This window comes from Notothenia coriiceps, unplaced genomic scaffold (genome assembly GCF_000735185.1).
Source record: "Notothenia coriiceps isolate Sejong01 unplaced genomic scaffold, NC01 NC01_scaffold00037244, whole genome shotgun sequence".
NCBI classification, from domain to species: Eukaryota; Metazoa; Chordata; class Actinopteri; order Perciformes; family Nototheniidae; genus Notothenia; species Notothenia coriiceps.
The window spans coordinates 25,089,456-25,109,071 of record NW_011369945.1 but is presented as its reverse complement, the minus strand read 5'-3'; the positions used below and the strand labels follow the sequence as shown (position 1 = coordinate 25,109,071).

Genomic DNA, 19,616 nt, shown 5'->3' with positions numbered 1-19,616 from the left:
ATGGGGCCTTTCAAAATGATTTATGCTGATATCATCAGTGATGTGGAGATAATGGCTAAGTGGGTAAAGATAAGAACAGTCCAGCCAGCATGTTAATTAGATGACATCTATTTCCTGTTCCATGATATTACGATATCCAAAATGAAACACAATATTGATATTATACAGAGTTTCGCAAACTGTCTTTTATCTTCTGACTGCTCGTATTTCTTACGACATAGGAAACATTGGACCTCATCAATCCCTATGTCTCACACTGTGCTTAGTTTTTAGTCTTGATGTGGTGCCAGAGTGGAGAAGAAGAAGAGAGAGGGCAGCGCAGAACAGCTGGGCCACTTTCAATTGGCAGAAATCTACTTGTTCCTCTTTCTCCGTCTCGTGAAGTGATTATTTCCTCCCGTTGCTTGTTTGTAAAATGTACAGACTAATTGCTGGGTCACTGGAGAGGCTGAGGGGAATCGTTTTTTTTTTTTTTTAAAGTTTGGCAATCTCCTTTTAAAATGTGTGCACCGTCGCTGCAGCGTTACATAAGAGCAAGGAGCAGCCTCAGCCAATAGCGACGGCCGTTTGCTTGCAGTTCCCAGGGGGAGGGGGTTGAGGGGGTTGCTAAGTAACAAACCTTGTTGACCCGGCCCCTCGTGGCAATGTTTTCTTCCTGGTTGACAGAGCCTGAGTCCCCCCCCGCCAACCCTGAGCCCCTCCATTCAGAGCTGCCAGCAGCACATGATGGAGGGCCGGACAAAGGGTGAGAGAGGGGGGGGGGAGGAATGTGGAGAAGAGGAGGAAATGTATAAAGGAGGATTGTATAGAGAGGTGCAGCGATGACGTATTTCTTGAAGGTCGACCCGTAAGTTAGCATTGCAATCTTTTCTTTGAACAAAAGCCAATCGGATTTTCCTAATATTTTTGAATATATTTGAAAAAAGTTATGTGGCAAACACATTTTTATGATTGTTTTACATGTTCGTCAGCAGCTTAGTCTCCACATATTAATTCCACTTTTATGATTTTTGTAGCGTCAATGAAATCTCCAGAAGCAAAAAGCTAACGTTAGGCTATAAAGGAACTGCATCAAGGTAACTTGACTTCACCAACGCTAAGCTAAAGCCTGCTAACTTTTGGCGCAATGACATTCAGTATTCTCATTTAGACACTTTATAAGACACAAAGAAGCTTCAGACATTCACCAGTGAGGTGGGAGTGGGTATACCGACTTCCTCTTTGGTCGGAGAACCAAATGTGCACATTTCTTAAGCTTGTGTAAACCACAGACTTTATAGATAGATAGAATTGGGAGTGATGAAACCCTCTTTAATGGTCACACATGCAGAGCACACAGCACACACAGTGACATTTGGCCTCTGCATTTAACCCATCCTAGTACCAGGAGTCTAGTACTAGGAGCAGTGGGCAGCTAGTGTATATCGCCCGGGGAGCAATGGGAGTGACGGCCCCTACACACGGCGGCGTGCGTTGCCGCTTCAACGCTTCTGCCCATTCACTTTGAATGGGGCGACGTCACGATTCGCCGAACTGCATTGTGGGAGCAAAGCGTAGCTTCTCTCGCGGTGCTCGCTGCAAAAGTAGAGCAATGTTCTACTTTTGACGCCTCGGCAGAAGCGTCAGCCAATCGAATCATATGCCAGTACAAGCTCTAGCCAATCAAACCGCTGCTTGTGTGTCAGGGGCGGGAGTTTCATGTGATTGGTTGTTGGTCCGAGTTTCAGACACGTCCGCCGGCAAGCGTCAACGCACGCAGCTGTGTGGAAGGGCTGTTAATTGAAGCTCAGAGAAGCCAACTGACATGCCTCAGGGTCAAATTGTATTAAACACTTTGATTTGGAGCGCATCAAAAATAAAACGCTGAGTCTCTGTGGGCCTTTAGGTTGTCAACACCAAATATGAATCAACACCAAATATGAATCAGCAGGAAAATGTGACAGCTGGACAAAAGTGAACTGCAGGTTTGAATGCCTAATAAAAAGGGTAAATATTATTTATGATAAATTGATTCAGACAATGTTTAAAGGCAACTGAAATCACCCACACTTCCCAGTATTCTTCTCTGAAAATGTTTTAAAGAGCTAATATGTAGAGCAGGGCTATTCAACTACACATTCAGTTGGGCCAGATTTTATAGCTACAAAATTCAGCTGGGCCAGACATTCAGCGGCCTGTAAAAAGCGGGTAGTGACACATTTTAAACCAACACATGTTACTGCGATGAAAAACATGCAATTTTTATTCATTGTTCATCTAACAAAGGTATGTCAAAAAGTGCATAAAAACACAACAAATTAGCATTAATTTAACAGAATCTGAAAAAAAAGTGCACAGTTGTAGCATTACATTTGTTTGCTTTAGAAGTCAAATATTCAGGTTATGTTTTTTGAACCAGGCACATCACAAAGTGCATTTACTGAATACAATAATAGCAGTCTTAATAAATGTCCTCACATACAAAAAAAACAGCTAAAGAGCTCCAATGCAACACAAAGAGGTAGTACTGTAGCAATACTATTTTTTCACTTTTCAAGTAATAACAAAAAAANACACACACACACACACACACACACACACACACACACACACACACACACACACACACACACACACACGTAGATATTTGTGTCGATGCATGTGCACACATGTCCCCTCTCATTTAAATATTGCCCCTGTCCCAACGCATTCTATTACTTGATACAGTATGATACACACCGATCAATTGAAGCCAAGGAGACACCACACACATCCACAANCGTGCGTTGCCGCTTCAACGCTTCTGCCCATTCACTTTGAATGGGGCGACGTCACGATTCGCCGAACTGCATTGTGGGAGCAAAGCGTAGCTTCTCTCGCGGTGCTCGCTGCAAAAGTAGAGCAATGTTCTACTTTTGCCGCCTCGACGGAGGCGTCAGCCAATCGAATCATATAATAATAATAATAATAATAATAATCCTTATATTTATTATAGCGCTTTATCAATGACTCAAAGCGCTTAAATGCCAGTACAAGCTCTAGCCAATCAAACCACGTGCTTGTGTGTCTGGGGCGGGAGATTCATGTGATTGGTCGAGTTTCAGCCGCCGGCAAGCGACAACGCACGCCGCCGTGTGTAGGAGCCGTGAGGGGGGAAGGGGGGTGTCCGGTGCCTTGCTCAAGGGCACCACGGCAGGGCAGGAGGTGAACTGGGACCTCTCCAAGTAGCAGCCCACACTCCATATTTTGTAGGTCTGGTCGGGGACTTCAACCGGCGACCCTACAGCTCCCAGTCCAAGCCCCTACTGACTGAGCCGCTGGCGGACATTATATAAGTCATCTAACCTAATACATAGAGCTAAACCATTAACTCGAGACTATCATAAATGCTAACTTATTTCCTGACTTTAGGTCTCATTCCTGCTTCTTCTAAGCTTTCTACAAATGTTTTCCCCTGTTGATTGTAGGGTTACTTTTGGGGAGTTTTCCCTTGTCTGCCAAGGACAAAGTGATGTTGTATGCTGTACAGTCTGTACATCCCCTGAGACAAATTGCAATTTGTGATATTGGGCTATCTCAATAAAATGTGTCCCTTTGATTGATTGAGAATGACGAGGAAGTGAGGACAGCAGCAGAGTGAAGCATTAGCGGGAAGAGACACAAGGGAATAAAGCATAAAGTAAAATGATGAGGAAGGAAGGGACAATAGAGAGAGAAACAGCAGGAAGTAGATGGAGTAACGTGGGAGAAGAAGATGAACAGAATTGGTAGTAAGAATATGTTATCACGTTTTTATTTTGTGATCCCAAATTTCTTCCATAAAGACAAACTTGAGTATTCTGGATAATGTAATAACATGTCCAAAGCATGCTTCACTGTTGAGGTTGATCATTAGTTCATATGGAACAAATTGAACACTGAAATATCCATGATATCCTACATTTCCTGTTAAACATATAGTAACTAAAACACTGTTGAAATCCAAGTAGTAAATTCAAAACACTTAAACTTTCTGAAAGAATGTGCTCGAGTCTTAATCCAAAATCTTATCTCAAGCTCTATAAAATCTTTGGATACTGTCACAAATAGTACTAGCATCCTTAGTGGCATGCTAACAAAGAACCAATGGCCCCATAACTACTTTACCCATGAGCTTCAGTGGCTGTTATTATGGAAAACCCTAATGTGAACTGATTTTAACCACAACTGTCAGTCACCTATTGCTGCCTGTGCTAAAACCGAACAGGACTTTAAATTCCCAAACATCGGCCTCCGGAAAAAAACTCCTGCCATTTTGCTTCTTTAGGAAGTGATAAAGAGGAGCATGGCAGTGAAGGGAGAAGTAAATCACAAGAAAAGAGACTGATCAGCAGGAGTGTGAAGCAGGTTGGGAAGAAAGGACAGTGAGAAATGTGTAAAATGAGATATGGGGGAATAAAAAAGAACAGTAGTGAGTATATGAAGTCCAGAAAGCCACAATTGTAGACTTTGAAGATGATGTAAAGCTACCTGTGATTGAATCCGGGCACAATTTAAAATCACATTAGGCGACAAAGTTTGAGGGACTTGCCTGTATCTCGCTGAAGAAGCAAGCTATACACGAGCAGAATGAGGACGTGCTGTTCAAAGACATGACGTTTAAAAGTAAAGCAGATAGCGAACACATTGTATTTTCCCTGTGTTCATAAAAGCTGAGGGCGGGGCCATCACTGCAGGGCGGTAAAAGAAAGTCCTCCAAAAGTGCTGTTAAAGACATTTTTACATCCAAGTTTAGAGCTGTAGTTATTTTAAGACCCTGTCAGAGATTTTTAGGAGCAGTGAACGCCCTGGAGTGGGTACAAGAGCAGAGAAGGGCGAGGAGTAATAATGGAAGGGCAAACAAAACGAAGTGAGGTTCACCTCTCACACGGCCCGGGCGAGATTTATCCCCCGTCTGCTCTGCAGGGGGTCTGAGCAATCAGCAATTCGAATTTAATGGGTCGACTGACGGGGAGTTACAGCCTGTAACACGCACTGCTTCATTATGAGGAGACAGGAAGCCTCTGGGTTCAATTCTCCTTTAAAAAGGTCCCCTATTATAATGTTTGTTATCAATATATTATAGATCTCAGATATATACACAACATGTCTCTGAAGTGTGTGGCTCCAAACACCAAACAGATCATTGCAGCATCCCATAATCCCCTCTGTTTCAGGCCTGTTTCAAAAGTGCTGATTCTCTGTCTGTTACTTTAGATGAAAATAAGGAGCCCCTCCCCACGCCCCTTTTTAACCATATTTGGTTAAAAAGAACACAATGGTGCTCTAGGAGGAGATTCAGGTTATAGTGGGGGGGGGTTACCTTGGTTGGTGATTGGCTTAATGGTCTTACACAAGCCAAAAAATCGTTGTATTGACATCATAAAGAGGCCAAAATCTGATAAGCTCATTTTCAGGACATGGTTTTTATTAGGCTGTGAAACGATTACATTTTTTAATCAGATTAATCACAGCTTAAAAATGTATTAATCATGATTAATCACCATTCGAACTATGTCCAAAATATGCCATCTCTTTATGTATATTGTTGTGGGAATGGAAAGATAAATGAAAGAAGGCGGATATATCCATGTAACATACAGTATGTATGTTTATTATATCATTTTTCTGTGTGTCAAAATGAAAGACAGCCCACACACCTATCAATCATCAAACCGTGGGGTCTTATAGTTGTACCTATGTATATAGAGATGTACTACAGCAAAAGTATTCTCCGTCGGGACTTCCTGCAACAACACCACGCCATTATCGTGATTCTGATTGGCCAGAAGACATTATCAAAGATGTTCTATTGAGAAGACGATCACTACGTGAAAAAAGTTTTCAAAACCGTTTCTGGTCTTTGGTATTTCCAGACAAGTGGCTACTGAAATCAATCTTACTAACTGCTGTCTGTGCAATTTACTCGGCGCGAGTTGGCGGACTTTATTTTGCTTACTTTAACATCATTTTTCATGGTGGGGCTAAGCCATTTCTCGGTATGGGTGTAGCCTACCCCAGCCATACCCTGGCGCTGCCACTGGTGGGATGTATGGGGCGGGCCATTCTGCACATGCGTTAAATGCGTTAAATATTTTTACGCAATTAATTCAAAAAATGAATTACCGCAATTAACGCGATAATTTTGACAGCATTAGTTTTTATATAAATGGATCAGGACAAAAAGAGAGAGAATCTTTTTTCCTGAAACTTTCAGAATCTCTTTACGCAGAGGGGACACATGTTGATGTAGAAGAGACATGACAAAGTGGATTTTGCATAATAGGTTTAAAATACTGTATTTTAAAGACTGATGAACTTTTTTTCATTGTCAACCAAGACCAAAACCAACAATATCTTTATCTAGAGTGTGTATCCAAAGTTGAATATATCTCTTATTCCTTTGTGCCATAGACCTCCATGTTTTCTGCAGTGTTTAATACAAATTAAGAACATTTTAATAGCCAAAAAAAGGCTATTTTCTTTTTTTTCATGTCATATTTCTCAAAAGATGTAAAGAAGCTAGTGGAGACAATAAAGCCTAAAATACTTTATTGACACTACATTAATTTGTATTGCATTTTATTCTAGCATCATATAATGTTAAATTTTAGTATTATCATGTATCAATGAATGTGACTTGGAAGAAGATAAACAGAAAATAGTTAAATAGCTTAACCAGTTAAATAATAGTTTTAATTTATTTAAGTTGAATGAAGTTCTTGCTAAAATTGACACCGCTTGACCCATTATTAGTAGATAAGCATCCTTGTATGGCTAACAAAGGTATTTATAACAAAGACTAATGACACATTTCTTTGATAATACGGGTCGTCATTGGCCTAAAAAAATAAGTAAATAAGTGTATTTTACATTATTTAGTAAAAAAGTGCGTATTTTCTGATTATATAAGAAATTGTACCTATTTTCGGAAGAATTCTAAGAAGACAGTGAGAGAGTGAAGCAGAGAAGATGATAACACAGCGAGTGAATAAGTGTTTCAGATAGGAAATAGCGAAGGGGGAACTTATCTGTCCAAGTGATAGACTGGGTGAGTGTGTGTGTGTGTGTGTGTGTGTGTGTGTGTGTATTTGTGGCGAAGCAGAGTGTGGGCAAGTGTCGGAGACATGAAGCAGATGTGGTGCAGACGGACGGCGGCTCACCTGCTCCAGAGCGATCTTCTTGTTGGGCTGTCCGGTGATAAAAGGCTGCAACCTGCAACACAAACAACAACACAACATCAACACAGTCCCAAACCACACATTTAAATAACAAAGTTTCTCCAAAAGCTTATCTCAATCTCCATTCAATCTTCACATTCTTTCAAAAACATTCATGCGTCATTCATGTATAAATGCCACAAGGGATACAAATATGTTTCATGCTTTTAGCAACACTTCTTGCCATCAACCAGGTGTGGGTAACACTAGCTGATGCAGTCTCCATCAGATACTAAGTCATTCTAGTGCTAAAATTACCATATCAACACTGATAGTTTGAACATTAACATTTGCAAATGTACTAGCATGTAGGAGAGAACTATGAGTTGGCTCTACTTTTGCTTCTCTTCTTACTATTCACTGTTAATGAGTAAATCACACATGTGGTAAAACATGGGTAATTATTCTGAATCAACCATCACTGAGATGACGGAGCAGCAGCAGAGAGGCAATGTAGTGCATGTACTTAATCCCTCCAACTCTACTGTGAACAGAGGGCGGTGTGGATGTTTAAGCAGTGATAGAAACACCGCACACTAAAACTAACGGCAGGGCTTCATGACCTTGGAGTCATGTTGCTGTAGAAAATGAAGACCATTAATAACATTGAAGATCAGTCTGAAACACTAGTCAACAACTCAATACATGTGTAGGTTTTATGAACCTCTCAGAGAGTGTACACATTTCCACACATAATCTTTGACAGACGTTAGGAGAAGATTTAATGTGCAGACAGTTCAGATTTCACTTTATTGTTACATAGTGTGCTTTTAGGGGTTTTGCCTTTCCTGTAGTTTTTTATATAGGTTTGTGTGCATGACCAATCATAACAGAGGAGGTCAGCTAACTAATCAGAGCAGACTAGGCTCTGGTTTCAGACAGAGGGTGAAAAGAGGTGCTGCAGCACAAGAAATCTGACACTTAAAACAAAAGCTATTCATAATAAGTTCATTCGGTGATGAGTATACAAATCATAACAGCAAGAATCCTGCGACATTACATTAGCTTCAAATAAGTACCACACAGAGAAATGGGACATTTTATTTTTCCTAGATTTAAGGGGACAAAGTCATAACAGAATCAGTCTGCAACCGAAGATGTGTCCTCACAGTTTCACTCATTTCTCTTTATAATAACCCGATTATCAGTGTTGTCATGCTAACAGCTCTGTGAGGCTTCACTCAGGCACAGAAGTGCTTTACGCCAAAGGCTAAATTGATCACGCTCAACATGGAAATGCTATCATGCTGCAGGTGTAATGTTTACCCTGTTAGTCTAGCATTTTAGTATAACAATAGGCGCTCATTAAACATGAAACTACAGCTGAAGATGAAGGGAAGGCTTTTTGTTTTGCAGTTATTTAGCAATAAATGAACAACAAATGACTGATGGTCTAAAACACATGTCGACCTTCTGTTGGCACCACATGAAAATTCAGAATATCAAAAGTAATCAGGGTTATAGGCTGGTTATGAATGACATAGTTCCAAAAATGAACGGCAGCAGGCTTCAGGGCAAGAACATTTGAAAACATAATAATTTATAATCCTTGTACTATTAATGGTTATTGAGTACAACAGTTATTGCTGACTAGCCATCTGCATGGAAGGCTTAGCTGGATGTAATTAACATTCAGGAGGGCTCTTTGTAACCTGTATTACCGTACATTACATTCATATATATATTCATTACACTCTTTATTACAGGATTTATTGTTGACACAATAAAGGTTGAGGATTTCACTTCGATTACTACGGCTGCTCTTTGAGTCCTTTTGGCTTCAGGCGACCCGCTGGAGGATAAAATTAACACTGTGAATGTTACATTACACCCAAAACTGTGACTGACAGGCCGACAGACTGTCTGTGAGCACCATCTCTTTCTAGACAGTCGCAGAGATAATCAGCGATGAACGATCCACCGGCGGTAATTCCTAAGCAGTCGTCCCTGCGTCCCACCGGCTGGAATTAGCCTCGTTCCCGGAGGCTCCCCCCCCCCTGCCGTCCCGGCCCCGCGCTGAGCCCTCCCCCGAGGCTTAAAGTAAACGCTCAACTCGCACTGATAAGAGAGAAAACGCGAGTGAGCTTTTAATTAATCTGCTTTAACCAGGGGGGATGGGTAACAGAGAATGTGGCATCTTTCCGACCCCAACACTAGCCCCTCCTTCCTCAGAGCTCATTAGAAAAAAAATCCCAGCCAGGAGGGCGAAATCGCTCCCCGCTGAGAAAAAGCTATTCAGGGTCCACGTTCATGTGAGAGACTATCCGACTGAGCTCCCCTGGGCCCTGACCCGGACACTGGTTAGAAAGAAAGGGGGAGGAAGGAGGGAGGGAGGTGAGCAAACAGGCAGAGAGGTGGAGGAAAGGGTAAAGAAGAGAAGGAGGGCTCAGGGATTCAGGGTACAAAAGAGCAAGTGAGGGAATAATAAGATGGACTCGGGGCACAGGGAGAGAAATATGGCACCAGAGATGAGAGGTGGAGGGTTTAATCATAAATAGCAGCACAGAAGGAGGTAAGGAGGGAGGTTATGAGGAGTATATTTTGCAGGTTTCTGCACTATGATACCACTTTTAAAAGCTCTACCACTTTTAAATGTTTTATACACTGAGAAGCATTGATGACGCTTTTGGCTGACCCAGCAGTTAGCATCCCACGAAAGCAATATATTTTTTCTATTGGATTTTAAAACACTGCGCAAAATAAGATTGGAGGCAAACACACCCCTATTATACCCAAATATAAGGATAAACTCAAGGGGAATGGTAACGTTAACCTGTAAAGGAACTACAACACAGTCACATGACTTCACGTCACCACCGCTAAGATAAAGGCTAATGTCCGGAGTGATGAAGTTTAGTAGTCCCATTTAGTCACTCATTAGCGAACCGTTTTAACGACACATAGAGGCTCCAGACATATGGCGAGTTATTTTATGTCGTAGAAAATGTTTTAAAAATCTATTAAGCTTGTGTTAACCACAGACCTTATTTCAAAAAAACTACGAGGGAACCGGAAATGGTAAATCCCAACTATTGTTTTAAGACTCCCTGCAACACTAATGTAGACCAAAGTAAATTCCTTGTACGTGTAAACATACTTGGCCATGAACCAGATTCTGATATTGTAAAGAAAAATAAAGGGATTGAGAGAGGAGAAAGGAAGTGTCATGGAAGAAAAAATGGAAAAAGAGGGTAAATCCAACCGCCCATTTATAAGAGTTGACCTACATGTGACTCCAATGACACGTCGATCAATAATCACTGGGAAGCGTGTGGCGCAGTGGGTTAGTGCGTTGCTGTTCGGATCAGGGGAGCAGAGGTTCAAACCCCACTGCAGTCAGCATGTCGTTGTGTCCCTGGGCAAGACACTTCACCCCAAATTGCTCCTGTGGGGATTGCCCACATGTAAGTCCCTTTGGATAAAAGTGTCTATCAAGTAACATGTAATGTAATAATGTAATCAATACAACACAATAATTCACCTTCATTCATTGTCAGATAAACTACTCAGAGCAGGAGGGACCCAGGTGATGTTATAACAAGCTAAACCCCCAAACATTTAATATTTACAGAGGGGAAAATAATGAATGTCAATTCATCGATCCGTCCATCAACCGGCAAATTTAAATGTATTTCATCATTATAGTCATTCATCAAGTTAAATGCTTTTCCCTCTGTTCTATGGTTGGAATGGATTTTTGAAAGAATTGTTGAATGGGGTTCGGGCTTAGATAATGTTACTTCATTAACTGCACTAGAAGAATACATTTTTGGTCATCAGAATAACCAGCGGTCAATAGTGAGGAGGGGTCAAAGGTCAGGGTGAACATAAGTGGGGTTTTAATCATCATTAAGAAGAAAAATGTGGTTTAAATGGTTAGATAAGAATATATTTTTGCGTATTTTACTATGCTGGTTCAGGCTGATTTATCTTGTTTAATTTTGGAAAGGTTGAATTGCATTTTGGGACAAATGTTCATGTTTCCTATTGGGTGACACCCTCTAATTTGGGGGATATTGTAATTTCTCCACTTGTATTTGATTTGGAGTTCAATAGCATCCTCATTATGCTATAGCATTGTTAATGTGATCATGTTAGCATGCTGACGTTAGCATTTAGCTTCCAGTTAACCAACTCTTAGTTAGTTTTTTTATTTTTTTGCGACCAGTTATAATTGTTCATCACCTAGTGTGTTTGATATCTGGTTAAATTAAATCTATTCTACCAGTCTGGCGTTTTGTCATTCATTCAGTTTACCTTAACATTAAATAATGACAACTCCAGTCTGACTTTTCCTTTCTTCCGTATTTTTCCGTCTTAGCTATTATCAAAATGCTACCTCGAAAAACGTATCAGCAACATTATTCTCGAAAAACAATGTGCTGGTTACTCAGGAAAATCCACATCTTTACATTAACATTTTTTGATGGGAATCATTTTTATCAGGAATAAATAAACACTATAATCTGATTACAAATCATCCAAATCAGCAATCACAAACAAGCTGAACCAAACTGTGAGCTTCAAATAAAACTACCGGTTTTTAATTGGTATTACAAATATTAATTAATATTTCTAATTCTGAGTCTCTGGGAGATTTCATTATAAAACCAGTAGCTGCTGCCGTGTATTAAGTCAAGACACTTTGCTTCTCGACCACATTCACTTCCCCCATGATCTAATTTCCTGCATTAGAGCCCTTTTCATATTCATATAACCACACATCATATTATAGATCTTATAAACATCTTGTTGTTTACATTGCTGTGTTTGTGTATTTTCTTTACATTTGTTGTAGCTTAGCTCGTTAGCGTCGAGGTAAGACACTCTACAAGCCTCTCATTGTTTTTGCTCCTCGGTGACTTTATGTGTTTGTCTTTTGAATCCACTTCTTCTTCCCATCACTGTTTGTGTTTTCAGTTGTGCATGGATAAACTGATGTAAAGTGAATAATTTCATTATGCATAGAATAATCCAATCAATAATATGAGGAACCGGAAAGATGGGATGGAGAGGAGGAATAATCTGCAAACTGGGGGTTGAATGAAATTAGTTCTGTGATGAGCTCGGATGTAAATAAATGATGATAATAATCTCAGCTTCCAACTCGATTTTCCAGCTGGGGACTGGATCCTCTGTGTGTGTGTGTGTGTGTGTGTGTGTGTGTGTGTGTGTGTGTGTGTGTGTGTGTGTGTGTGTGTGTGTGTGTGTGTCTCAAACACACACACACACACACACATCGTTCTTTAGCATAATTAAATCATGCATAATCACAAAAACCCACGCACACAACTGCGGTGCCCACTCATACTTTCCCAGACCTGACACACACACAATGCACACAAGCATACAGAGATACACACACAATGCACACTCACACACAGAACTCTCTCACAATTAAAAGAGTTGTGTCCATTCAGGCTGCAGTGCATTGTGGGCCGGTGTGCAGCTTGGCAGGAGGGGACGCAGATTCAGCCAAAAGGACTGATTGTGTTTTCTTCTCCTCTGGCCAGTCCATCCAGCACTGACCCCATTCACCACACAAACACACACAAACCCCAGAAACACACACACAGTACCTGGTACTGCAGATTTACAAAGGACAGGATTATATAGATGACAATGTATGCAAAACGTAACACACAGTGCCATGCCATGCTTAGTTTCTGCTACTTAAAATGTATATACTATAAACTCTCTATAGACCCTTTCATTAACCTCTACTGACCTAATCACCTTTAAAAGCACAGAACACACCGTGTTGCGTCATTGATCATTACAGGTGTCCATCATTGGTGTGAGCGCTTATATAGAATAAAGCAGGGTGCGACTTTCTATTAGTCGTTGAAGTATGTTCAATACAAAGCCAAACCTGCTAGGACTGTCTTTTTCTAGTCTATTTTAAATATTTCATGCATCATGTTTTATCAGGTCACCAACAATAACAATTGTCAAACAAAATCCTCAATTTGCAAAAAGTGATTAATTTGGTATTCCACAGACCAAAACCAAATCTGTTCTCAACAAACATATCTGGCACCCTGCACAACAGATGCTGCACGGAAGCTTTTCCTCAAGAAATAAGATGAGTAAGAACTTTATTCATCCAGTTCAGTATAAAGAGAGAAAGAGGTCAAACACATTGTGTGAAAATGATGTTGTTTTTATATATTATCAATAAAAATGTGCAAAAACCAAGTTTACAGAAAGCCAGATATATAAATCGGTTCCCGCCAAAGACCTTAAACATGTGAGAGTCGAAAATGCTGTGTCTTTACGCTTAGCTAACCGCCTCCAGGCATGACTCTCTAAATGGTCGTACTCACAGCCCTGGTCAAGAGATGAACTCCCCTGTTTTTGATTTCGCTTCTTTCTCGGTCTCTGAAGTCTTACAGGGTTTGCACTCAATTGATCCTAAAAAGTCTGCCGGACCTGACGGCCTCGACCCGTTCTTTTTAAAAATTGCAGCTCAGATTATAGCACAACCAGTAACTGATATTTTTAATCTCTCCCTGTCCACTCACACACTGCCAGCTGTGTGGAAGCAAGCTCTGGTATCGCCCCTCTTGAAAGCTGGTGATCCCACGGAGTTGAATAACTATCGTCCTATCTCAAATCTTTCTGTGTTATCAAAGATTCTTGAGTCCCTAGTTTCTACTGAGCTAAAACTTTTTTTAAATTCACACAACATCCTTAACCCTATGCAATTTGGATTCAGATCAAAGCACAGTACTGTGACTGCCAGTCTGAACGTCTTAGACGATATTAAGGCTGCTTTGGATAAAAAATCTGTTTGTGTTGCATTGTTTATTGACTTAGCCAAAGCATTTGACACGTAGATCACCACATTATGTCTAATGTTATCTTGGTGTCTCGTTTCGGTCATAACGCCAAACGCTTTGCTGGTTTCAGAGTTATCTAACCGGCCGTACTCAATGCGTCAGGTTGGGTAGTATTGTCTCTGACCCTGTCACCTTGGAGAAGGGAGTTCCACAGGGCTCTATTTTGGGGCCCATGCTCTTTTTATTATATGTAAATAATATTTGTAATCAGATGCAATTTTCTACCTATCATATGTATGCTGATGACACTATTGTATATTCATGTGCTCCTTCTCTGGATATGGCCGTTTCCAATTTAAAATCTGATTTTATCACGCTGCAGCATGCGCTTCTTGATTCTAAACTGCTATTGAACAGTAAGAAAACCAAAGCAATGCTTTTTGCTCCCAAGTCAGTGTCCTCTTGCCTCTCCATTGACACCCTTGATGGCTTCTCTGTTGAGTTTGTCGATACCTACAAATATCTGGGCTTTTGGTTGGACAGTAATCTGAACTTTAAACATCACATTGAAGTTCTAATAAAGAAATTGAAATTCACTCTTGGCTTCCTTTTCAGACTTAAATGTTGTTGTCGGTCTGGCTATTCCTGTCCCAGCTGGACTGACGTTCGAGTACCCATCTATGGATTTCCTGTCCCACCTTTGCACAAACCATTGTACCCACATCTATAGGACTTTCATCATTGCAAACTGGTATAGCCTAAACTGGATGGTCCTCACTTAGTGAGTGCGTAGTGTTAGAGCCAAGTATTTTGATTGATTAAGAAAGGCCACCTAATTGTGACGTCTGTTATCAACGCCTATAAAACGACTACAATTCCCACGGCGCCTGTGCTAACGCCACAGGTGATGGGCAACCTGTTGAGAGACGGCCGTCGAGGAACAGTTTTTTAACGTAAACACTCGTACCCCTCGTTCATGTTACACGTACATACAACGTTACAAGTACCCTTTAAGTTGTAAAGTAGCATTATCCGAAAGAAATGAATACCTAGAGTTGTTTGTTTTATTTGAGTTTTCCTATTTATTTTGAATATGGTAAAGGCCTATTTTCTTTGTTGCATGTGCAAAAAGTTTGTTATTTTATTTTGAGCAAACACATGGCAACATCTTCTAAAACTATCGGAGGCCAAGCAACACTTCAAAACTGTGAGTAAATTAAGGAAAGAAACGAGTTAGAACTGTCTGTTTAAGGCATCTAGTGGCTTGATGGAAAAACAAGGAAAGAAGCCCACGACACGTTTAGGATGCAGCATTGGGTTGTTTATTGATGTATGGAAGCCATTTTAGGTAAGCTTCCACTCGTACATATGTGCCAAATTTGCTCCAGTTACTAGGGTGGATGTGGCTGTGAGGTGAGTGTGGTCGCATCTTTCAACCAAGAAGGTTGTGGGTTCGATCCCAGCCATGCAGTCAACATTGAATCGGAATGTATCCATTGGGCAAGATACATTAAACCCTGAGTTGCTCCCGATGGCAATGGCCAACGATGTGTGAATGTTAGGTCCTAGAGTAGGTACATGCTCTGTAATGAATGGTGTGAATGGGTGAATGACATGTAGTATGTAAAAGCGCTTTGAAGGGGTCTATAAAGACTGAGATAAGCGCTATATAAGTACAGTCCTTTTACCACTTTACACATTACCAGTTGATGTGACATCTTTACAACCATCAAGCTGATTGCCTGGATACGGTTCCAGGTTCCTGCAGTGCGGCACTAGAGGGCTGGGAAAAAGAAGGTCTTTTTCATTTATGGTCCTTGTCCTGGAATGAACCTTATCAAATCACGCCTCAAANATACTAATATGACAGTAAAAAAAAGTTGTTATTAATAAACAAGAATACAGTTTAAAAGGGAATTGATTTGTAAAATATCCATAAAGAAACAAATCTGCTTACAGTTCTGTTTCATATGGGTGTTGAGAGATGTATCCATAGATCTCTTCATGTTGCTCTCAAAGTGCACCAGATTGATGCTTTTAACTTCAACATTTAAAAAAAATCTTCATCGTGGTGCATGCCCCCAAGCCCCCCTAGATGAGGTTATATCCGCCCCCCACTTAAATCATGTCCACATGGATATGAAACTAAATACATTTGCACACATCTTGTGTCCATATCTTTCTGTTTTGGTCGTCATGCCACGGTGCATGAATGCGCGGGTCATGGTCAAATATCTGGATTAAGAGGTTGCTTTTTCTTTGCACAGCATGAAAGAAACGCGAAATGAATGGGCTATGATTTGAGTTTTTTAAGCAGACGTTGAGTTCAATAATTTGTACGGCCCTCGAAGGATGTTGTAAAAATTGAAATGGCCCTTGAGAGGAAAAAGGTTCCCCACCCCTGATCTATGCGGAGACATTTCCAGCCTGATATCACCAAATGGAATTGCTAGCATAAATACCAACTGCCTCACAGGCAGCTGTAGCGTGAACACCCACATAAGAGTAAATATGTGCTCAAATGTACACGTATTTACCCCGAGGCTTTGCATCTGTTTACTGAACAAATCAGAAGAGGAAGTGAAAGTGGCACTGTGTTCTTTTTCGTATTCTACCTTTTGTCAGCTTGGAATCCTGGGTGTCCGACTTATCCTCGTCCTCATCTGCTGCCTCTACTCTGGATGAAGAAAGAGAGGAGAAATACAGAAAGATAAGATACACCGTAAATCGTATCCATTTATAGTAAACACTTTCCACAAGTAACATTTCTTCATATCAGCAAAACTTGATGGTATGTTTCAAGTTGTTCATGATGCAGTAGGAGTTTGACAAGAGACAGATGGTGCTGAAAATGTGATTCCATGGCTGTCCTTCATTTTAACATGATGTATATTCATTAAGCGTTGGATGTACAGCAGTAAAATGTGCTAACAAGTTGGAATGGGGAAAGTAAAACAAAAAAGAACATCCAGGTTGTCCATCTGCCTGTCGTTCTGTTGGTGAAAAAAAAGAGCGACCACAAACCCATGGAATAAAAGATGCTTTATTTTAGAACATCACTGGCAGATGGATTTGAAAAGTTTCCAATCAAACTTAAGCTGTGGCATTCAAGCATTCTAATCATCACTCTGGCACATTTTAAAGCCCTTGCAGTTTACACCTCCAAAGTTGTCTCGCTGCCGCTACAGTAAGTGTTTCTGAGGAGAACACAGACGTCTGGCTGTGATTAATGGAGGTTTTTCAGTGCTTTTAGCATCTCTATAGTGGAAGATGTGCAGAATAGAAAAGGTTAGTAGACCATTAAAAGCATCAGAAGACACTTTAGAGTCGATCCAATCTTTTAATGTTACAAATGAGAACTGTCTGGGAAGTAAGAAAAAAAGCAGAAAGGGAAATGATCAACTTTTGTTGTACAGCTTTTGTACAGGGCCCACATTTTAGCCCACTCTTTGAAGGGGCATCTTAGGTTAGCTGTGCAGCACCTGACTGCATCAATGTGCACTCCTCTCACACCTGACTGGAAAAAACACCCTTTACTTGAATGTAATTTCTGTTTAAAGCCAATGTGAGGGAAAGAAATATATATAATTCAACACATTGCCACATTTAGGCAAGACATGTGCTGCATACAGACAGGATCTTGTTTAAAAACGATGGGAATAACTAAAATAATGAGCAGTACAAGACTGTAATTTAACAAAATATTAATCTTCTAAAGCAGGAGTCTCCAACCTTTCTCCATCTGAGATCTACTTTGAAAAACTGAAAGTGGCCAAGTGCAACTTGCATCGCATCGCTTACATTTATTCACATAGCACTCATCAGTTGAATTAAGCTACTTTTGTACACGTGTGAAATCAATACCCAAAGCTTATAAAAAATCTTAACTTCACATCAAGGTCCAAGAAAACGAAAATGTCTCACATATTATTATGGCCCACATCGTAATCACTGAAGATTCACATACATGTCCAAGAAAAATATATATATATTTTCACTTCTTATTATGGCCCACATAGTAATACATCACCTTAATCACCACCGTACAAACATCTTATGGCACATGTATAAAATAAGTGCATTCACTTTTTCACAGTTAGTGAGATGAATGGCACTGCATGGAGTCCACCATACAGGTGTATGCTGGACCCACTTAGGTTCACTCTAATAGAGTCATTTAAATGTTCATCAGTCAGTCTTGTTCTGTATTTAGATTTCATTCATGTCAGAAAAAGCTGCTTCACAAAGGTCTGTAGAGCCAAATAAAGCAGACATGTTCAGTGCTGCTTGGTGAATGTTCTCAGTTTTCTGGGTCTACAAGGCTCCAGAAATGTTGTGAGTTTTGCCGAGACTTAAGCTGAGCATGATTTTGGAGATTTATAACCTCCATCTCCATCTCCACAGGATTGACACTGAACAGTTCAGCCATCTTTTTCTTCTTCTTCGTCTTGACATTAAATTATAAACCATAATAAATCAATTGTATAGGTCTAGCCTCCCTATATCTGTTGTTCCATCCTTAAAAACAAAAAACTAATGCTTCTGCAGTCTAGCTTCAGCTTCTAGCAACGGTCTTCTGTTAAAGAAAGGACACTGAATGTGGCATCACAAACAAGACTTAAGTCTGAACACAGCAGACAACAGGAGTATTAATAACAGCATTATAAAAACTAAAATAGTGCATGTGGGTGCACACTTATTCTCTGTCTTAGTGTTGCATAAATCCCATGAATGTATGAGATTAAGTTAGCTTCATCATCTCAATCAGTGATTAAGTGAATAAAAAAGTTTCTATCGGGTCACTATCAGCCTGTCACTCATTATTTTTCAGGAGGGGGCGGGGTTTGGAGGAACGGAGGAGACGGTGATCGCGGAAGCTTTCCTCCTAACTTCACAAACTTTACACAAGTATTTAACAACTGAAAATAGCAAGAGGACATTCATACTTTGCAATCCAAGACTTGATTAAATCCACCAAAAACCTGACATGACTACGTGTCTCTGAGCCGCAGCGACACGGACTGATTCAGAGCGTGTCATTCTGCTGTTGGTTCTGGACTGGTGTTGGTGGAGAAAGCAGACTGCTCCGTGTGTGGTGTCGCTGTGCCGCTGTCACGTCTTTTCCTTGATCTCTGCTTCACCGACCAATTTTATATTCGTGTGACAGAAACAATTCTAAAATAAAAAAAACGTTATTGTCCAGCCGCGGCCGAAAAATCAAGAAGCAACCTTACTACGCTATAATTGAGATCGAGCGGCGAGCTACTGAAAAGCTGCGATCAACGTGTTGGAGACCCCTGCTGTAAAGTATGTGTATTCACCAGCATTCACTCTCCGTCCTAAACGGCTTGTTGGAGCTCCTGCCCCCGCCTCCCTGTGAGCCCAGTGTGCTCCGATTGGTCAGCTCGGCCACTCTGTTCTGATTAGTCAACCACCAGAGAGGCTCCGCCCATGTCTAACATAGTGCTTTTTTCGGCTCCGAGCGGAACATCAGTTTTACAATGGCGTCGGTAGAGCCGTATATGTTTGAACCGGAGTCCGATCCTGAAAGCGAGACAGACCAAGGTGATAGACCTGATCCACCGTCCCAAACTAGACTAGAGCAGACGGTTTCACA

General features: G+C 40.7%; 2 protein-coding genes across 2 annotated transcripts in view; both read right to left on the bottom strand.

Annotated features, from left to right (window-relative positions):
* The window catches only part of LOC104965081 (transcription factor IIIB 90 kDa subunit-like), a 63,301-nt gene extending 55,943 nt beyond the window's left edge, over positions 1-7,358 (bottom strand). The window contains exon 1 of the mRNA XM_010794021.1: positions 7,161-7,358. Within this exon, the coding sequence (XP_010792323.1) occupies positions 7,161-7,238 (78 nt within the window). The 5' untranslated portion in view covers positions 7,239-7,358. The remainder of the gene's footprint in view (positions 1-7,160) is intronic.
* The window catches only part of LOC104965460 (splicing factor, suppressor of white-apricot homolog), a 143,459-nt gene that overhangs the window by 14,664 nt on the left and 109,179 nt on the right, over positions 1-19,616 (bottom strand). The window contains exon 10 of the mRNA XM_010794415.1: positions 16,615-16,676. Within this exon, the coding sequence (XP_010792717.1) occupies positions 16,659-16,676 (18 nt within the window). The 3' untranslated portion in view covers positions 16,615-16,658. The remainder of the gene's footprint in view (positions 1-16,614; positions 16,677-19,616) is intronic.